Genomic DNA, 22,277 nt, shown 5'->3' on the forward strand with positions numbered 1-22,277 from the left:
CACTGTAATTCTGATATAAAATTATTGAAGAAATACATTTGTTTATTTTAGAAAATATGGGCTACAGTGCAGTGATGAGTTATGGTAGGCCAACTTTGAGTGAATATATACACACACAGGGGAAATTATCTCTTGTAAGTCTCTCGTAGCCTACTCCGTAGCTGCCTGATAGTACAGTAGGCCTACGCACACTGCTGTGCACACCTGCAGACGCTACCTGGCCGGAGAATGGAGTATCTGGTGTTTCGCAGCTGCCGACTAATGCCCAGCAGGTTTATTCTGGTATAGTAGTGGTTGCAGTAATTCTGACGTTATGCACAAGCAACTTCTACATAGTACACAAACGTTTCTTTAAATGGCACAAATCAGCACGCACGTAGCCAAAGCGATCGCAACTATTTTGAGGAGATTTTGACACTGATGAGAGGCTGGATGACGTCACACCTGTATCAAAGCGTGATAACTTAAAAAACATACCTACACAAAAGTTGTTTTTAACGGCAAAAATCAGCACAAACCTAGCACAAACGATTGAGACCATTTTGGAAAGATTTGGACATTAATGGGGGGCTGGATGACGTCACACGTGTAACAAATAACGTAGAATATCTTAAAAAACATAGTACAAATGTTACTTTAAACGGCACAAATGAGCACAAACGTAGCACAAACGATTGAGACTATTTTGGGGAAATTTGAACAAGTATGGGGGGCTGAGTGACGTCACTGGCCAGAAAAATAATTACTTAAAACCCTTAACAGCATAAACATTTTTTTACGGCACAAACGTAGCACAAGCGAGTAGCAGTGTTTTCAATATTTTTTTAATAAAATGGAGGGCCAGCTTCACGCAGGTTTAAGTCAGCTGCTGGCGGCCAGTGATTGCAGTGCTTGGGAGTGCATAGTGCTTCCTGTTGATTGAAGCCTTACTACAATGTTTCAGTATTAATTTTAGAAATATCAGAAATATTTTGAAATATTTGTAGAAATATTTTGTGTAGCAATCAGAATTGTTTTGTGTTGTAGAAATGCTAGAGTAAGAGAGATTTATACTGGGGTGTAAAGGTACACATATTCATACCAAACAGTGGCGATCTTTGGAACAGGGGAAGCTCTGATAAAAAATGGTAAATTATTAAATTAATATTATTAAGGTACTATATTGTTCTTTGAGGGCAAAAATGATCCCAAAACCCAGAATAGGCCAAACAGTAGACTACAGAGTTGGCATGGCAGACATGGCATAATGTACTGTAGCCTTTTTTTGCATTATTTTGAATATGACTCGCTCCAGTCTCAACAGCACGTACTTTTTCCACACGCTAAGTTCTAACACACATAGGCCTATCCCCTCTCGCTTTCTCTCTCTCCATCCCTGCACACGGTGCTTTCTTAAAGGAGCTGCACCATTTTACAACAATTGCATCTACATTTTCATATTAGAATGTTTTGTCAAGTGTAAGCTTAAACTACCGTGATCAATTTAAGTTCCCGTGCCCCCCGCTGCGTCATGGAAGCAGTAAGTCAGTCGCATCAAAAATAGTAGTGGCACCCAAGTGACACCTTGCGGTTGTGTCAACTGCAGTTTGTGCCATTTCTGCTGAGAAAATGGGGTGCGTGATTCATGAAGGAACCCGTCCAAACTTAACGGGGACCAACTGTAGCCTACACCGTTATATAGCGCGCTACCTAACTTAGCCTAAATACACAACTGAAACAAAGGCAAGTCACAAACTTTGTAACTCCACATTACGGTTTTATTTACAGTATGCTATTTACAAAGACAAATAGAAACCGACTGTATTGCTCCCAACTTGCAACTTGCCTTGCCTCTCGAGTCGACTTCACCTTCCAACACTAACGTTAACGCATCCCTTGAACTTGAACCACTTCCTGTCAGATCGCGACATATGCTGTCAATCAAAAAGAGTCCAGCCTCTATGACGGTTCCTCCAATCATCATACAGAAGCTCGGCGTCCGGGCCATCCCACTGTCCCATAGAGCTGGTAAGTCCCGCCCTTTCCGCTATCCCCGCTGGACCTCTAGATTGAAAAATCGTTAATGCAAGTGAATGTGAGAAAATCATTATTTTCTGGTCCCGTTTGAATTTTGCCATGAATGTGAACATATGTTGTCTGTGAATTTTTAATATACATTTTCGTGTAAAGATTACTACAATTGAGCGGGTAGAAGTTTGATGCGGTTAAACTTTGTGTGAGAGCACTTTGTGGACTACAACTTCCCGCTAGACGACAGCTAACTAGTTTCCCATAACAACCATCAGTTGGTCGAGATGTAGAGGGTTATTAAGATCGACTTTGAACACAGTGAACCATACAACTTTACAATCACACTGTATCATAGTGTTAATGTATTGAGTTAAGCTATACATGTTTCGAATATTTTTGTTACCAAGTGTGTTTATTCCTGCATCTCAGTTAATGTTAGCGATTAGAGCTAGCTCACGTCACAGGCGACATGTAGTTTTTCTCGATATGTCTTTTCCACAACTGATGGCCGAAGAATCATATAATATACTGTCAAACTCGTAACATGAAAAATTATATTAAAAATTCACAGACAACATATGTTCACATTCATGGCACAATTCAAACGGGACCAGAAAATAATTATTTTCTCACATTCACTTGCATTGACGATTTTTCAATCTAGAGGTCCACTGGGGGTTTAGCGGATGGGCGGGACTTACCAGCTCTATAGACCTCTCTGGAATAAGTCCCGCCTCCGAAGCAGCCGTGTCTACCCAACTTCCGGGCGTCGAATGTCTATGGGAAATAACATGGCGTTTCTTAATATCATACCTGTCAAACATCTGTAGGTGGCGAAATAGAAAAAAATGGTGGGCCGATTGGCCTACACACTTTTGCCATCTAGTTTCCACTGGATTTTTTGATTGTTGGTGCCGTTAAAGTAGTAAACAATTATTAATGCTAACCGGGAGCTAGTTCCGATGTACGCGGGCGGAGGAGGGCGTTAGATCTTGCTCACAACCAGTCACATCCTAACGTGATGGTCATTTTCACGTGTGATTCATGCGTGATTTCAGTGGTCTATAAAAGTAAATTGTTTGCATGGTTCAGCCTCTTTTCAACACGACTTAACTTTGGTGGATTAGTTTTTTGGTGGTTTGTTTTTTTGATGGATCGTGTCGTCACAGCAATGTATTACGGGTGCGAAATCACGATAAATGACCGGCAAAACCTTATTGTAGTATAGTGTTATTTGATGCGATTTTCCGTGATATTTTAGAGGAGGCTGAGCTTCCCCTGTAGTTTTAGAGCAATCGCCTGTGGTACCAAACAATTTAGGCACAGGACGTTAGGTTCAAGATGTGTACCGAATGTACCAAACATTAATTACTTAAACAGTAACTAATAGATTTTTTGTAGACTTTTTTGCGTTCGGACCATGTTTCAAATTTGTGCTCCCACACAAACATATTAAGTGGCGGACCATATGCCAGTTTAGTTCATTAACGGCGAAAACATTTGACAACAAATTGACCAAACCGTGACTTCAACACCAAGGTACCTACCGAATTTGTGTGTACCGTTACACCCCTAATTTAAACCAAAGCCTTTGTCTTTGTGTGAGAAAATCCTGTTTGATTGCTTCCGTAAGCTCGCTGCAAGTAAGGCCAGAAGTGAACTCAAACAATTCAGTAGTCTGGGCACATCTCTCTGGCACACTCTTCTCTTACCCCCACCCTCTGTTCCCTCTCTCTCTCTCTATCTATCTTCCTTCCTCCCTCCCTCGCTTTACTGTCTAATCTTCTCTGCTCTTGCTTCTCTTGTTTCTCTCGGTCTCTGTATTTAGAGTGCTTGCTAAGGTGCTGATCCAGAATGTGATCATTCAGGTTCAGTCAGTCAAAGACGTTCTGTCAGACTCATCGGGCGTAACGTACTGTGTCAGGGCATGACCTGTCGGAGTCCACTGCTGGGCAGTGCCAAACAGGATTCCTCTCGGCAGTAAACTTTTAAGGCTAATATGTGCTTAAGTCCATCCTCAGAATGGGCTGTCAGACAGCGTCCTCGTCTGTTAAATTTACTCGGATACTTCCTGCTGCTTCCTGGATGAGAAGCAGTGTGTGCCGAGCCCTCTGCCGCAGTAGCGTGGTAGTTCTGTCTGGTTTGAATAAATAATGATTTTATGATGCAATGCAAAATGATCACAGGTATTCTTGCGTCGTTATCTGGAGAGCTGAAGATTAATGAATGACTATCTCCTTAGTAGGCTCCGCTGTGTTGTGGGAAAGGTCCCAGGGTGATGTACGGAGGGGATTGTTATCGTGGCTGAGCATAGCATTGGAGGAGAGAGTTTGTGGTTGTCTGCGAGCTTGCACGTGTTTGTGTGTACGGAAGCTTTTTGAGGGCCGAAGGATGGCGGCCTGTGTCATTGTGTGTGTGTGCTGAAGAGGCCCAGCTGTGCCGCGGTGAAGCAGTCTGGAGGTGACGGGAGCTTGGGGAGAAGCCAGAAGGCTCGCTAGGATCCCACTAGGGACTTTCACCCATTCTGCTTGTATCTGCAACCATAGCCATGATGTCAGTTGTGGGGGAAAAAAAACTCCCCCCACATGTTTCATTATGACTGTATATAAATAACAAAATAAATGAAATATACATCCATTGTCATAATAGGCCAATTAAATAACTTATACAAGTTATCAGCGCTCCGACAGTAAACACACATGTCTGTAGTCTGTGCAGAGCTTAGTCTCAGTTATTTCTTTTTATTTTACAGTATTATCCAGGGAAGTACAAGTGATAAGTCTGCTTTGGAAGTGACTGAATTGATGTATGAATTGTAACCTAGCTTCCAAATCCCATTTTGACGTGCATTAATGCTAGGGCAGGTGTTTTATTGTTGTGCAATGAAATACTCGTATCAAGAATTCTACTGAGATGCTAGCATTCTCTTCACAGAGAGAGACAGACATTGAACAAATGTTAACCAGCTACAACGATAAGTATATAATGTAATATATTGGGGCAGCCATGGCCTACTGGTTAGCGCTTCGGACTTGTAACCAGAGGGTTGCCAGTTCGAACCCCGACCAGTAGGCACGGCTGAAGTGCCCTTGAGCATGGCACCTAACCCCTCACTGCGCCAGGATTAGTGTGTGCTTCACCTCACTGTGTGTACACTGTGTGCTGTGTGTGTTTCAGTAATTCACGGATTGGGATAAATGCAGAGACCAAATTTCCTCACGGGATCAAAAGAGTATATATACTTATACTTATATGAATTTTTGCACTTGTTGCATTTGATACATGTTGCTGCTTTTGTTGTAGGTATTGAACTGGTATGGAGCTGAGTCAAAATAGACTGGCATGTGTACCATAGTCCTGCAGTCATATAATTGCAGGAATTCCACTTGAGAATTCACACTTATACAAATGACTATTTCCTTAATATGGTGTTGTGTCGTTCTCTCTGGGCCATAAAAAAAGCATTGTACTATTGTCTGTGCTCCTAAGGCCTTTTCAGCTCCTTGTGTTTTTAAAAAGCTGCCCAAATGTGCCTCTGAGAAAACACCAGAGTCACCGTTTGGCAGAGTGCTTGAGTGTTTACTCTATGTTATGAAGGCAGAGCTAGAGGGGCCCAGTTTTTATGACTGATGACGAAGGCCAAAGAGTGCATGCGTAATGGCTCCCATTAGCCTACATCAGAGGGGGTCGGGAGTGTGGAAAGTTGTTTGCCTGCAGGAGGAGAATTAGACGAAGTCTCTGTCATGCAAATAACTCGTATGGAGGATTACGCTGCATAGTGTGTGTGTGTGTGTGTGTGTGTGTGTGTGCGTGCGCGCACGCGCGCCTGTCTGTGTGCGTGTGTGTGTGTGTGTATGCGTGCATGAATGTGCAGCCTGTCTATATCCGTATGTGTCATTGTGGGGGTTGGGTGGGATTGGGACTGAGGCTAAGTTGTCGGTGTCTGTGTTGGCAGGATCTCAAATCCTCAGTAACTATCTGTCAGTCCTAGACTTGATCCCCCCTCCCTCCTCTCTGTGTTCTTCTACAATCCCACCCTACCCCCCTCCTCTCTGTGTTCTTCTACATCCCCCCTACCCCCCCTCTGTGTTCTTCTACAATCCCACCCTACCCCCCCATTTCTCACTTGGTTTCAGCTGTTTTGGAACCTTATATAGAAGTGTTCCTCTCGCGTTCGGTAGTCTTGCATGGATCTGGTGGTGCCGACGTGAGCCTGCACTGCGCTCCATATTCATCAGGAATGCTGACAGCTATGCGTGCAGCAATAACAAAACTGCTCTGCTCCCACTGTTATTTCCCAGTTAAGCACAACAAAGACAATTGGATGAGTTCAAGATGTTAAATGCTAGGGCTCAAAAAGGCACCTCATTGACAGTAGAGTGGTTCCTCTTGAGTGTACCTATATGCAGCTTATTATGGCAATTATATCATATTTTAGTTATTATATTCACCACAGTCTGCGTATCCACTTTCTTGCCCTTAAGACAGTGGCCAGTGATTTGGAGTTGCTTGATAGGGCCTTGACTAAAAGAGAGCCGTCCCTGCGCTTCACCTTAGTTGCCCAGAGGACACAGTGGAGAGATGGCTGCCTGGGCCGCAGTGGAAATGTCAGACCCCTCCATGGCCCGGCATTCTCCCCATGCAGTTCATTAGCATCAGTTGGCAGACTGAAATAGCCAGTGCTAATCAGGTTTATCTTGGTCTTTTGGCCCAAATCCACATTTGCACGACTGCATATAGAATGGCCTTGCCTTAGCACTGAAGTAAAACGTTTGAAGGGTATATACTGTCACTAAGACTAAGACATTTTCTGTGGTACGGTATTGCCTAATATACTGTTCAGACAGTTCAAAACACCATCAAGTGAAGTTATCCTTCAAGTCAGACGCCAATGTCAAGTTAGCCATCAGTCCAAATGTACAAGAAAAATTTGGTAGCTCTTTACATGAAAATACAAGGTGTATTTTTGCTTCCCCATGGTTTGGTGGTTACATGTAACTGAAGTTTTTTTACATTTCATACGTAACTTTCCAGTTTTATGCAATATTTTCTCTTCCTCCTTCCCTCTCTCTCTCCCACTCTCTCTCTCTCTCTCTCTCTCTCTCTCTCTGCCATTGCAGTGAACAGACATAACCATCTGAAGGACTTCATGCTGGTAGTGTCCATAGTCATAGGCATGGGTGGCTGCTGGTTTGCCTTCATCCAGAACCGCTACTCCAAGGACCACATGAAGAAGATGATGAAGGACCTGGAGGGCCTGCAGAGGGCCGAGCAGAGCTTGCATGACCTGCAGCAGAAGTAAATACCACCCTGTGCACACACACACACACCCCCTTTGTCCAGATGCATGTTACTGCCATGAGCAGTATGCAAAACCAAGAAAGCCGTTTGTATCCTGCAGCCTGTCCTGTCCAACTCTGGGCTATTCAAAACAAAATCTATAGCAACCAGTGTTTATATTGACAATGCTCTCTTTCACAGGATGTTTGTGCATAGCTTTTTTTATTTACTTTTATTTACTTGTTACTAATGTCTCATCCAGCACAAATGATAGGTTTGTAGTTTATGTGGGGTAGTATACTGTTTTAGATGCAGATTTACTACCCCTTCACTCGACACAACACACCACCACTTTATCGGAGCCTGTTTTTCTGTAAGTAGGAAAGGAGACATTGTTGTACAGCCCATATCACGTACACGTGACCTATCTTGATGAAGAATAAAGATAGGTATCACATGACCATATTGTAGGTGTTACTCGATCTGACCTTTTACGTCACCAAAAACCTGGTTTCTGTGCACAGCTCACTAGAATCAGAGTTGCATCAGTATTAACCAGAACAGAAAAGTCTTTCTTAACAGTAAATGGCAATGTCTCAACGCAGCTTCGTGCAACAGAGGTTGCTGTAGCTGAGGAGGGTTTGATTCTGAAACAGGATGTGGGCAGAGGCTGTGAGTGCGGAAAGACACACAGCTATTCACACAGTTCTGCTCTGCACTCATGGTGTATGAGGGAGAAAGAGCGAGAGCGAGAATGAAAAATGGAGAGCTTGAATGGCCTGTGCCGTTAAGAAAAATGGGATTTAATAGAATGTTGAGGGAACGAATGGCAAGGCTCTACCCCATTAGTCTTTGTTAATGCCGGCTATCTGCACCTGATCTGGACAGGCAGGTGTAAACAGAGTTTTGATAAAAAGCAAGATGAGGTATCTGGTTTCCCTCTGCGGGATAATTGTTGAATGGCCTTCCTCTATTGGTCTTTCTTTTTTTCACTTGCACTGTCTGTTCCTGTGTGTGTGTGTGTGTGTGTGTGTGTGTGTGTGTGTGTGTGTGTGTGTGTGTGTGTGTGTGTGTGTGTGTGTGTGTGTGTGTGTGTGTGTGTGTGTGTGTGTGTGTGTGTGTGTGTGTGTGTGTTGGCGGTTGGTTGGTGGGAGCCATTGGGTGTGTAGATATATAAAGCAAGTGTGAACACAGGATACTGTGGGGTGCTGTGCAAACCTGTCAAACCATTTTCCTGCCTTGCGTAAGTCAGTTACCTGTTTCGCCTGAACAAGGAAAGACTTCCACTGAAGTAGGCTGTGTCTATATTCTGTGGAATTCATGAAGGTGGTGTTATGCATTGCCAACTAAGTTGTCTCGCTTGGGAAATAGCAGTCAGGTAGTCTGTGTCGTCATTTTTGTGACCTGTTGAAAATGAATTGCGCCTACGTTCTTAACCAGTCACCAAATGGCTGGTGAGGCCCAGGCCCATCAGCATGTAATTGTTCGAGTGATTGATTAGACTAAACTATGTCCACTACGCATGGTTGTTGCAGCCTTTAGATCTACAACAGAGGATTGCTTTGCCGTGTGGGTGTGTCTTGACGTAACTCTCCACTAGACTAGTCATCGATCCTGCCTCAGGCAGTTTCTCATGTGGGTGTTTGCCTGGACTGTTGCAGACAACTGAAACTAATAGTGATGTGAATTTACTGTTCTAATGCTTCAGTGTAGGTCCTCAACAATTCAACTGTTGGGTTTTTATAAATTGAAGATCAGTGTTTCCCACAGAATTGAATTCTATTTGTGGTGGCAGGTTTGCAGATTTAACAAATTAGCGCGGCGTGGATATGATGCTAACTAGATTTAAGCACAAATTTTAGTACAACCTGGAAAATCATTGTGTGGTGGTCAATGTTGATATTGTGGTGGGCCGCCACAAATAAGTCAATGTATGGGAAACACTGAAGATCTCACATCTCACATATCCTTTAGAATAGGTGCAATTATTTAACCGTTCGTTATTTAAGTCATTTTTACTATATATTGCCCACAGGCATTAAAAGTTTGCATCGTTTTAAGACTAGGACTATTAAAGGTCACTCAGAGAATTGGATTGGAAATTACCTGTGCACACAGGTGACTCTAATACCTGTATCGATATGTTAAGTTTCAGGAGGATGTTGTCAAATGCACTTCATTAAGTCATGGATATGACTCAAGTGTTCACAATTCTCACTGAATGCCAGACACAGTAACATATTTCAGTGCTTGAACTTGAAATGAAGTTCTCTGAAGGTCTCTCTCCCTCTCTCTTTGCGAACCCATGTGCTTGTGCTGGTCAATGTGAGAGTGAGGGGCTCTTGCTGATCCCAGCTGCCAGCTGCTGTGAGCATTGAACTTAACTAGAGATCCGGAGGAGGGGGATCATGTGGCTTTTACTTCATCTCACTGCTACTGGCGAGAGGAAACTGGCCAGGGGGAAAGTGTGCGTGTTCTCACTTGGCCACGTTTCACGTCATGCTTTTAGCAAGTATAGCTGGTGCTAAGCATCACCTCTTAACTTCTCGTGTTCGCCTCCAACACTCTCACCTTCAAGTGTGGGCTCCAGCAAGCTAGCTTAGCCAGCCAGTAAGTAAGCAAGTAAGTCAGCCAGCCAGCCGCTTGGCCCTGCGCGGTCTTGTCTTTGCCATCCAGTACTCTTTAGAGGATAATTACAAGAGCGAATGGCGGTGTACAGTAAAGAATATCTTAAAGTATGTCACCCAATACACAATGCCTACAGATGACTTTGAGCTGCACACATAAAAGCAGTTGTAAACATTGCCTCAAAATTCAATTTGTGATACGAATAAATCCCTATAACCTTACTGAAGCCTAAACTTGCCTAAAAATTCTTTTTTCAGGTTTTACGGACCAAATGGCCCAGACCATTGGAAGTCAGCCTTGTGTGCTTGTTCTCGTACGTTTATGGGTGTGCTGGTCTGCTATTGAACGTTTCAGTCGATGTTCATTGAGGATGTTCAAATCTTTGTTTATAGCATGAGTTTGTAATCTGCATTTGTGTATGTCTGGGCTCGTGTCTGTGTAAGGGAGTGAATGGGGTCTTCCTGCCGTAGCTGTTGAATGGCAAAGGTCAGGGTCGCCTGGCGAGGGCTTTCCAGCTCTGCACATTTTCCATCGGTCATATCGCCTTTCACTCTGCTCTCTCTCTCTCTCTCTCTCTCTCTCTCTCTCTCTCTCTCTCTCTCTCTCTCTCTCTCTCTCTCTCTCTCTCCAATTTCAATTTCAATGGAGCTTTATTGGCATTACTCAATGAAGCAGTACTCTCTCTCTCTCTCTCTCTCTCTCTCTCTCTCTTTCTCTCTCTCTCTCTCTCTCTCTCTATTTCTCTCTCTCTCTCTCTCTCTCTCTCTATCTCTTTTTCTCTCTCTCTCTCTCTTTTTCTCACACACACACACACACACAGCGGCAGTCCTCAGCTCCCACTCAACAGCACAGTGCCTCTCACTGCCCACAGAGTGTACTGCTGCAGTCCACTATGGCTGTGCTAGGTCCTCTACCACATCTATTGTTGTGCATGCATCAGTATCACCAAACGGATACAGTAGGTGCTCCACAACTCCCTCTGGTGTTCGATTACTACAGTTAGTTTGTACAAACTCCATTTATCCCTCCCACGCAGATCTTAACCGCTGTTTCCGAACAGCTATTTCTGCCATTGACTACTCTTTTTGAACCCGTTTTTTGACATCATCTATGGTCTTAACATTAGTCACAAACACTGACGTGTGCCTGGAGCCATGTCCCTTAATACACTGGTTCTCTGTGAAGCGGTCATATTGACTCATGTGCCCTTTTTGCATTGTCATGTGGAAGGACCTTGCACTTAACTATTTCCAGTTACGAAAGAGGAAATTAACAGAGCCTTTTTTTGTGTGTGTGTCGGGTGCCCAAAGAGGAAAAAAGGTGGCTGACAGCACTTCCTCTTCAAGTGGTAATCTTTGACTGGTGCTGTCTGATACTTCCAGCAGGCGTGCAGATGAGAAGGGGAGTTGAATGACTCATCAGTCCTGTGTTGAAGGCCTCCTACGGGGAGAGAGGGGGCCGTGAGCTCACGTGGGCAGAGAGCACAGGAATGTTTGGGACAGCTGCCTGGTTGGCAGTTTGACGTGACTCGGGCTTACTTGCTAATGCTGTGGGACCTCGTATACTTTCCAGCCAGCAATGCTGCTGTGTTTTTATTTGGTGTACATAGTGTTTAATCTTTAGAAAGGTGCGCTTACCCACTTGACACACACTTGTACATTTTGCTTCTATAGCCATTTCTTTAAGTTGGAATGTTATTGAAGTTTGATTTGGTTTGAGAAGGATGTATAAATTGTACATTGGATTTGGGCAACACTTCTAATCATTACTACTTTTCATTACGTATTTTTTGGTATTTTATAACCAGTTGTGCTTAACATATCTCGGTCTCTCTCTCTGTATGTCTGTGTCTTTCTTTCTTTCTTTCTCTCTCTCTCTCTCTCTCTCTCTCTCTCTCTCTCTCTCTCTCTCTCTCTCTCTCTCTCTCTTCCTGTTGCCCCCTCTCTCCATCTAAAGGCTCCAGATAGCCCAGGAGGAGCACCACACAGTGGAGGTGGAAAAGGTGACCCTGGAGCAGAAGTTGCGGGATGAGATCAACAGTGCCAAGCAGGAGGCCCAGCGGCTACGGGAGCTGCGCGAGGGCACCGTGAGCGAGCTAACCCGCCAGAAATACGCCGAGGAGGAACTGGAGCAGGTAACGGCCACAACCCCCCATATCCACCCCAGCCCCCCACACCTCAAGTCCACTCAACTCAACACAACCCCCCCTCCCAGGAAGAGGAAGCTGGGCATTTCCCCCCACAACAACGCTAGTAACCTCCCAGAAAGAGAACCCATTCTCACCACTCTCACTAAACCAGAGAGAAATGCAGGCTATTAGAAATGTGCTGTTTACTGTACAGTGATCCTGCACAAGGCACTTATTTGGTTTTCTTCCCACTCTCCCATTGTGGGGATGGGGGCTATTATATCCCTAATCGGCACGGGAGATCTTCTTCATACTGCAGCGGATATCCTGACCTCCGGGTTCTCCCCGTCTGATGAGCAGAGTTAACGTGGGGCATTAAAGGCAGACCGCATGCACAGATCACAGCAGGAGGTGCATTCCAGAGCCTGAGCCTTCAGTCTCGTCGGCTGGTCCAGCATTCCAAAGCAGGATGAGGCTAAAGCGAGAGAAAGGCTCCTCACAGACATACATCTGTATGCACCCATTCAGGATTCACCCATTTTGCTGGCAAAGCACTAAATCACCCAGTGATGTGAAAAAACACTGGACCGGAGCAAGGGACCAAGATGGCCACTGTTCATGTGAATAGTCTTCATATATAACACAAACATTTGGCATGTTGCTGACAGGAAGATATTTGCTTCCCAGCATCTCTTCCTTTGCAGTTGTCTGTATGGCAGATGTGCAGTTTATGATGGCCTTGTACCACTTTTGTCTGTATGGCAGCTTGCACTCACATCTACAGTCTCTTTCTCTCTTTCTTTCTTTCTTTCTTTCTCTCTCTTTCTCACTTTCTCACTGTCTCCCCACATATGCACATACATTACTCTGCCCCCCCCATCACACTCTCACATACTTTTTCTTTCGGTCTCTGTTTCTCTCTGACACACATTCTCACACACGCACACACACGCACACACACGTACACACACGTACACACACGTACATATGCACCCTCTCTTCCTATGTGTTTTTTTCTCACTGTAGTAAAAGAGCTGTTTTCAGCAGAGAGATGATCTGCGAGGCTCAGGGTCAGCTGTTCTGGGACCATTGCCACGGAAAGCCAGAGATATTGTTACCTTGTTTCACCTCGCTGTCCGCTGATGCCTCCACTGGTTCCCCAGAGACCAGTGCTGCTTTCAGCCACGATTAGGCTATCTGGTTATCTGTGTGTGCTGTTTACTGTTGAGTATTTCAACAGACTTTTCTTCTCGTTTCTTCCACATTTATTAACAGTTCTGTTGGGTGGCTTGTAAAGTTCTTCCTTTTTTCTCTTAGGTTGGGTCATCTGTGTTGTGAGCCCTAAGACCCATCTCACACACAGCACATTAAAAAGCTTCATATTGAAAATTACCCTCCATTGCTCAGTCTGTCTATATATTTCTCTCATTCCCTCTCTCTCTCTTTCTTTCTTTCTTTCTTTCTTTCTTTCTTTCTTTCTTTCTTTCTTTCTTTCTTTCTTTCTTTCTTTCTTTCTCTCTCTCTCTCTCTCTCTCTCCCTCTCCCTCTCTCTCCTTTCTCTCTCTCTCCCTCTTACACACACACACGCACACACACACACACTCACTATCTCATTCACTCACACTGCTACCCCCTCCCTGCACTGGCTCGGTGTGCCTCGCTGCCTGTGTGGAGTTTCTACCTTGGAGCGTGGGAGCTCATTAGCACAGCTCCTAATTAAGCTGCGGACACACAAAACCGCGGCCCCTCTTTAACAAGTCGCTGAGAGACCACACGTATGCCCAGCTCTGCTTCATCTGCAGGCCTGTGAGCCTCGTCAGATATTTTCCTGAGCTCTGAATTGGGCTTCTTCACTGTATTTGTAGGGCAGTGAGAATTTGTGAATATGTGAACATGATTGCTGATGTAGTATCAGCACACCATACTTAACAAGGCTACAAGATTGTGAAACTATGCTGTATTGATCCAAAGATGATAATGAGCCAAAAAACATTCATGATACACTGTAAATATGAAAACAGTACCTCCTTTAGGGAAAGGATAATGATTACATATTCTGAGGGTGAAAAAATCATCATGTTTATTGACTAAAGATAATGGCATTTGATGTTGAAGACATTTGGCAAAATTACCCCTCCAAGAGCCTCTCACTTATTTATTAGCAACATATGCTATGTGGGTCGTGCATGTTGCTAAGACCTGCTGTTGTCCCGGCGCAGGTGCGCATGGCTCTGAAGAAGGCGGAGAAGGAGCTGGAGTCGCGCAGCAGCTGGGCTCCCCCAGATTCCCTGCAGAAGTGGCTGCAGCTCACGCACGAGGTGGAGGTGCAGTACTACAACATCAAGAAACAGAATGCAGAGCGGCAGCTGCTGGTGGCCAAAGAAGGGGTGAGTTGCTCAGGAGTCTGGGGAGCCAGTGGGGCGGGAGGGGGTTGCCAGTTGCTGTGTCATTATCTGCATTGCAGACAATTCTGTTTAGTTGCAGTAAGGATTTCTGAGTGTATTGTATGTTCTGCTGTTATTAAAACCACTACTTGTCGCTTTCACAGAATTCCAGAGAAAATTGGTTTCTAATGCACCTTGAGTATGTGAATGTTTCCGAATTGTCATTAGCCGCCTTCTAGCAAACAAGAATTCACTAATCAGACTAATGATACATCATGCAGACATTTATTCCATCTCTTAAACCTTGTTATGAGTTGCTAAAATTATCCATAAAAACATTTCATTAAAAAACCTCAGTAGATGCCATGCAGACAAAGTCTTATCATTCTATTGTAGCATTGATAGCCACTAATGTTTTTGTATTCCATCAGTTTTCAAAGGATACCATATGCATGAACCTTGAGCTTCATATGTGTATGAATTTGTGTGTATGAATTTGTATAGAGCACCGTAGATAAATCAATGGAAGTAATAGGAGTGTCTGGTAATAGTAAATAGGGTGTTTCTATCTTGTCACCTTTTTTTTTTTCAAATGATGACAAATATGTCCCAGCACATTCCAGAATAAGGACAAACCAAATGTGATGTTCCTTTGGATCATTCTGAACACACTGCACACTGAAACTAATGAATGCCACTAAGCTGTGGGATGAAAACAAACCCAACCTCTTTCATGTGAGTTGTTTTTGATGGCTGCTCTGTGTCCCCTGTGCTCCACAGGCTGAGAAAATTAAGAAAAAGAGGAACACCCTCTTTGGGACCTTTCATGTGGCACACAGCTCTTCACTGGATGATGTGGATCACAAGATCCTCTCAGCCAAGTGAGTGTCTTAAAGTGGAGTGATTTTTGGTCACTTTCTTCTTGCTTGAATTCCTCTGTATTTGTTTTCCCCTCAGGCCAGGGAAAAGGGCTCTGGTAATATGATTCCCAAATGCTGTGACTGAAACAGAAGACTAGAAGATATTTTAAATCAGGAACATTACTATATAACCAGATTAAAAAAAAAAAGCTTGATGACATAAACAACATGCAGAAAGCTCATATTTGAGCTTTGTTTTTGTGGATTGTTTGGTCTTATCTAGCCCTCTTTGACAAAACATAATGAAACCCCTTCAAGCAGGTTTCTATTTACACATTCCAGATATAATACAATTGCACACTAGCAGTTTTTTTTGCTGTGCTGTTGTTTCAGTATTGGCATGAAGATGCTTAGGCATGAGATCATATCGAAGTCATAATTTTGGTACTGTGACAATGCTACTTTCAGCTCTCTTGACTGATCTTGATCTTGCGTGTGCCTCCTCCGCAGGCAAGCGCTGGGCGAGGTGACGGCCGCCCTTCGCGAGCGCCTGCATCGGTGGCAGCAGATCGAGATTCTGACGGGCTTCACGATCGTCAACAACCCCGGCCTACCCTCACTGGCCTCGACCCTCAACCTGGACCCCAGTTTCATGGGCGGCCGGGCCACGCCCCAGCCTTTCCTCCTGTCGGACGACATGGACGACATGGACGACGAGTTCATCACGCCAGGCACCCTCCAATGTAAGGACTCCCCCGAGTCAGACGGCCACAGGGCCTGGTCCAGCAAAGGCGCGCAGCCGCACAAACACAGCAAGGGGCTGCTGGGCAAGCACAAACCCAAGCCCCCCGGCCAGTCTGAGCCGGCCCCTAAATGATGACATAGATCAAATGATAATAATCATATTATAACAACAGTATGAAAAGGAGAAATGCCTCTGCACTGGTGAAAAGGGATAGAAAGCTCTTCTATTGTCTTTTGATTGCCAAAAAAAAAAAGTGTTTTGTTGTTGCTCTGAGAGATCTCCAGTTTTATTATAATATACGTGTTATTCACTGTGGGTGCAGGTAACTTTACTTTTCATTTTGGTTGGCTGCTGGTTATGAGTGTGTGTGTGTGGGTGTGTACGTACGTGTGTGTGTTTGTTTCAATGCACTGATGTATAGCACTTTGTGGAAAAGGGACTTGCAGAACCTCTCATGAACTGTTGTGAATGTCTCAGAAATGGCACATAAAAATACATTTATAACGACACCAAATCTTTGTCCAGAAGTATTTTTAGCAGCGACTCAATCAACAGTTTTACCAATCATTACCATCAACAAAAACCCATGTTACACCATGTTTCTCCCTCTGCCAAAGTAAAAATGTCAATTGTTACCACAAAGCAGTCTGGACACAGGAAAAAGTTGTTGTCTTATGGACAGAAAAAGATTGAAAAATCGACAGACTTTTCAAACAGACAGTCATTTCAACATTTTGAATAGTCACCTGCTTTTTAGTGTCCATGTAGTTTTTTAAAAAACCCAATAACACTATCCTCATAGTATAGTTTTTCTTCTTTCCTAGTTTTTGCTTACTCATTACTAGTTATTTGCACCATTCATCTACTGCAGCCCATTGCCACATCATGACCTACTTCAGGGGTCAACCACACGACAACAGATTTTTTCCCTTTGCGTCACCAAAATGGCCTGTATCCACCCAGAAACCCGAAATGGAGTGAAATTTTTTTTTTCTCTTGCATGACCCATACTGCAAGCCTACATCTAAACTAAAGGGTACAACACATGTACAACAGAACAAGATAATTCCTGAAATGTTGCATTTTTCAACATCGAGACCTATGTGTCGGATATATTTACATCCTCATATAAATAGAACTAAATTGGCAGATAATTGTGATGTCTGACTACAGAGAAGTTTTTTTGGGCAGAGCTCAGACGAAGTCGGAAATATATAATTGGAATGCTGTGGTTCCGTCATCGTTTTCAAAAACATACGTTTTTTGCCTGCCCATATTGCAATAAAAGGGCTGCGTTTCCACTTTGGGACACCTTTTCAAAAAATGGTGTCTTCAAGCCCCTAAAATGCTGTTGTGGTGTAGCCTGACGAGCCAGACCCACATTAAAATGTAGGGTCTGGGCACTCACCGTTCGCAGTGCTCAGTCCGAGGGGCGGGATAATCAGTTGTCTTTCAAATTCCCTCTGCATAATGGGACAGCCGCTTGGCGCTATGAGTCCCATGCGTTTCCAACCAGCGGAGCTAGTTGGCTAGTTCGAACGTTTGCCAACTTAATAAAAGCTTAACTCGTGTCACACTGTTCGACAGCAGCAACATCCATCTTATTTGTTTTCAAGTAACGGGGAATTCAAGCCAAACCGTTGCAACTCTGCCATCAATCATTATGTTAAGCCCACCTAACGACTCTATACACGATTTCATTGGCCTGATTAAGTTTCGACTTCTGGAGCTCACAACGGAGCCAACGGAGAGTTGCTAGACTAGCCCTGGCAGCAAATGTAATTTGCTGCCGCTAGGGGTGCGTCTAGATTTCTAGGCTAGTTGTGGTGTGGACAAAAGGCCAAAAAAAAAAAACAGTTCTCAAAAACTCAGTTTTTACTATTGTTTCCTGAATAGGCCCCTACTGTACGTTGAGATGATTATAATTGATTATATCAAGAATTGATATTATCCTAGGGTGGTTTGTGTGCAATTAATTCTTTTGTGTTTTGAACATGATCTAGCACCTCACCCAATAACAGCGGTCACAACAGCAAAGGTTTTATTATGACCGCCGCGCAGCGAAGCGGTCATATAGGTTTAGTCAGATTTTTTTTTTTTTCTTTTTCTTTTTCGCATGGCCAAATTTCCGTCAAGGATTCCCGGGACACTGAAAGACCGGGGTACACGAAACTTGGTGGGCATGTAGCCCCACATGGATAGCATGGAACCATCGTTTTTCGTTTTTGATCTGTAGCTGGACTGAACCCCCCCGAAAGGAGGGTAGGGCAGAGACAGTTTTCTGTGAATATCTTGAGAACCGTAGGTTTTAGGAAGACCACTTTTTTTGTATGTTGATCTTAAGGGGCCATGTCAACCCATTCCATAACCACTCATTTCATGTATAGCGCCACCTAGTTAAAAACAAAAAAGTAAAAATGAGGTGTTGTAATCGCAGGTATCTGTGACCTAACATGGTCAAAACTGCACGAAATTGGAAGTGTAGGATCATTATGACACCCTCTGAAGGCACGCCAAGTTTCGTGGAATTCCGTTCATGGGTGGGCCATACAATAAATTAATTTATGTTACTGTACACCAACTGGCCTGTAGGTGGCCGGACACAGTTTTCTGTGAATATCTCAAGAACCGTAGGGCCTAGGAGGGCCACCTTTTTTTGTATGTTGGTCTTAAGGGGCCATGTCAACCCATCCCATTACCACTTATTTCATGTATAGCGCCACCTAATTAAAAATTTAAAAGCAAAAAATTAGGTGTTGTAATCACAATATCTCTGGCTGACATGATCAAAACTGCATAAAATTGAAAGTGTAGGATCATTATGACGCCCTCTGAATGCATGCCAAGTTTTGTGGACTTTCGTTCATGGGGGGCCATACAATAAATTAATTTATGTGTGCATTTAGTGGCCATACACCGACCAAATTTTCTGTGAATATCTTGAGAACCGTAGGGCCTAGGATGACCAATTTTTTGCGTATGTTTGCCTCCAGGGGTCATGTTAACCCATTCCATATGCACACATGTGCATAAATAGATATTCACACACACACATACATTCACAGTAATCATACATATGACACATACACACACAGTAGACATATGTACGCATGCATGCACATGCACACACACAGGCACACACACAGGCACACCCACATGCACAAAACACACACACACACACACACACACACAAACAAACAAACATACATAAACACGCACACAGGCACACAATTCAAGAATTTCTCAGAATTATGATCAGGCAAGATGGGGGTGGGGTTGTATAAAATGTTTTTACATGTGAAATCTATGAACTAATCATGTTTTGGTACTTTTTGTCTAGCAGATACCAGTGAGAATTGAGTGTGCATAATGCAATTCAGTGACAGTTAGAATCCTATATGCCTTTCACCTTTTGTTTTTAGTCAGCAGCCAGACCAGCAGATACCCTAACTTTGCTGAATTACTGAAGCTAAGCAGGCTTAGTTAGTACTTGGATAAGAAACCTCCTTGGAAGAGTAGGATCCTGCTGGAAGCGGTGTTGGTGGCTGGCCAGTAGGTGGCACTCTTCCCTGTGGCCAAAAGCCACCAAACAAAGATAGATAGATAGATAGATAGATAGATAGATAGATTATTGATCCCCAGGGGAAATTCAAGTATCAAATATCAATCCCAATGTCCTATTGCAGTGACAGGGACACTGTACTGCAGGAGATGTTTTCCTTTGCATGAATGTTAAATTGAGGTCCTGACTCACCATGGTTGTTAAAGATCCCATGGCACTTATCGCAAAGAGTACAGTAGGTGGTTCCCTGATTTGCTTTATTTATGTACACATACATAAAGAGACACACACACACACACACACAAAACACACACACACACACATGCACACACACACACACCTACATGCACACACACACGACACGCACAAACACGCAAACAAACACATAAACACACACATGCACCCACACATACAAACACACCTACAAACACATGCACACACACACACACACACTCACAAACAAAAAAACACACACAAAACGCATATACACAAAAACGACATACTCTGCACACACTCAATTACAAACACACAAAAAAGGAACAAAGTAGGAAATGAACACAATTTGACAAGCTCGACTTGATTTTTAAATATGCTGGACTGGGCGGCGATCATGTTTTGTACAGCTCTGTGGTACATCTAGTTATTGAAATATTTGGGGGTTTGCCTACATTACAAGCAAAGAAAAACAGCAAACAGATGTTACTGGCTACTTTTACAAAGCACCTTTTACTTCACCTGGTGCAAGGTTCAAATTAAAAATTTTAATAACAGCCACCCCCCTGGTCCCCCCCTTTTCTTTTCTCACTCCTCGTTGACCACTGCCTCGATCTCGCACACCATTGGTCCAATCCAGATGCCACCATGCTCATGGAACGGCGAGCAAGTGACCTGTGGTCCCTCAACTCGGACAGCCAATCCCTGTGGAAATACTCGGGTTCGCTTGACCTTAATAACCATCCTTACCCACACCTACGCCTCCTAAACCATCATCTCCAAAAAAACCCTTTCTCTCTCCTGTACAACCAAGCCTCCCTCTCTCTTTTTCTCTGTGGTACAGAGCATGTAACCCTACTGTAGGTTGAAGGGCAACTAGGAAACGTATGGACTAAACCACGGAGCATCTCCGAGGCTCCATATCTGTACGGTCTCCACAGTTTTCCTCACAGCTTGCCCTTTCTTTAGACTGTCCCTCCTCTTTCTCCTCCCCTCTCAGTCATCAAGAGCACGGACTTGTTTTTCACTGTTCTGCCACTAATCCCCTCTAAAGAGCCTAGTCTTCTTGGGATGCATTGGCACTGTAGGAGTGAGTCTAAATGTTCATGCAGAAATTAATAAGTAGTTACTCAAAAGGTGTACTTTTTACGTCGCAAGAAAATCCCAAGTGTTGGCAGCAGGCCAGGTATTATGATCTGTGTTCTGGTCTCGCTGTTGAACCAGTTTCTGGCAACACAACAACATGTCTACCCAACAAGATGCCAGGAAAACATGCAGAACATGCAAAAAAGTATCTGAATTCTTTATTGGCTTTAGTTCCAAATGTATTATGCTAAAAAAATATTTATTTTTACCTGGAAGCATGCATTCAGGGTTTGTTGTTTCAATGTAGGATTATATTACTATTGTATTGAGTAGGTAAGCCGCAGTGCTTTAGAAACCCTCAATGAGGCCTGTAAAGTATAACATTAGCTTATTACAACAGTAATGTATTCAGAAATAATCTTAACAGGCCCTTATATTTAAAAAGTTTGTTTACTAAAGAACTTTCCCTCTTCACCCTGAGGCACACAAGGAGACTGAGATGAAGTGCCATCAGTTGCCAAGATGCATCCCCTTTTCTTCTTAATATTTAGGCATAGTCCCTCAGGCAGATGCTCACATGCACCCGAACATACCCCTGTCACATCTTTGTCTCTGATGTTCCCAACACCTGCTTGTACTTACCTGGCCTGACTCACTGCTTTTGTCATCTGCCTTTAGTAGCGTTTGCTTCTAATGCAATCTCTTTTATCAGCTGTTGCCCACACACATGTATGACAGACTTACCGCGGTGTGTTTCTGTGTCCACAGCTCCCAGTATGATGTCCCTGCGCCAACGCCACATCGACCCGCAGCTGGCCATGGGCTCCCAGAGGTTGGTAGAGGGCTGCCCTCTGGCGGCGGGGGGGACACAGGGGGAGGCCAGCGGCGGCCTGCACCCCCAGTCCCACCAATCTCACCAGTCCCACCAGTCCCACACTGGGGTCTCTCTCCTGCAGTGCCGCAGCCGCTCCTTCGAGCACCCCTCCATTATCTGCACCTCCTCTTCCTCATCCTCCCTCGCTGCTGCTCCTCCTCCTCCTCTTCCTCTCTCCTTCTCCTCTCTAGCAGCCTCTTCCAGCCGTCTTCATTCCTCCCACTGCCACTCGTCTTATTTCCAGCCCATGGACACCTTTGCCGACTTCCCCAATGACAACATCCCCCATATGCGCTCACGCCTCTCCGGCAGTCATGGGTATACCCGCCCCGCTCCGCTTGGCTCGGCTTGCGCCTCTCCTTGTGCCTGGCATGCCACTGGGGGTTTCTCCCAGGAAATCTTTTTTCTAAAAATGCCCTTTTCGAATCTTGGTTGCAGTGCTTCCCCCCTCCTCTATCCCCGAAACATAAATGCCATCCATACCATTCACTGATTTGCCTACTTCCC

General features: G+C 44.1%; 1 protein-coding gene across 6 annotated transcripts in view; it reads left to right on the forward strand.

Moving 5' to 3' along the window:
• The window catches only part of stim1a (stromal interaction molecule 1a), a 40,899-nt gene that overhangs the window by 17,191 nt on the left and 1,431 nt on the right, over positions 1-22,277 (forward strand). For 3 of the 6 annotated variants that reach the window (XM_048265616.1, XM_048265615.1, XM_048265617.1), the window contains exons 7-13: positions 7,131-7,308; positions 11,875-12,052; positions 14,266-14,433; positions 15,211-15,311; positions 15,801-16,033; positions 20,451-20,531; positions 21,665-22,088. In XM_048265616.1, the coding sequence (XP_048121573.1) occupies positions 7,131-7,308; positions 11,875-12,052; positions 14,266-14,433; positions 15,211-15,311; positions 15,801-16,033; positions 20,451-20,531; positions 21,665-22,088 (1,363 nt within the window). The remainder of the gene's footprint in view (positions 1-7,130; positions 7,309-11,874; positions 12,053-14,265; positions 14,434-15,210; positions 15,312-15,800; positions 16,034-20,450; positions 20,532-21,664; positions 22,089-22,277) is intronic. The other 3 variants (XM_048265619.1, XM_048265618.1, XM_048265620.1) reach the window with 3 other exon arrangements.

This window comes from Alosa alosa, chromosome 15 (assembly GCF_017589495.1).
Source record: "Alosa alosa isolate M-15738 ecotype Scorff River chromosome 15, AALO_Geno_1.1, whole genome shotgun sequence".
Lineage (NCBI taxonomy): Eukaryota > Metazoa > Chordata > Actinopteri > Clupeiformes > Clupeidae > Alosa > Alosa alosa.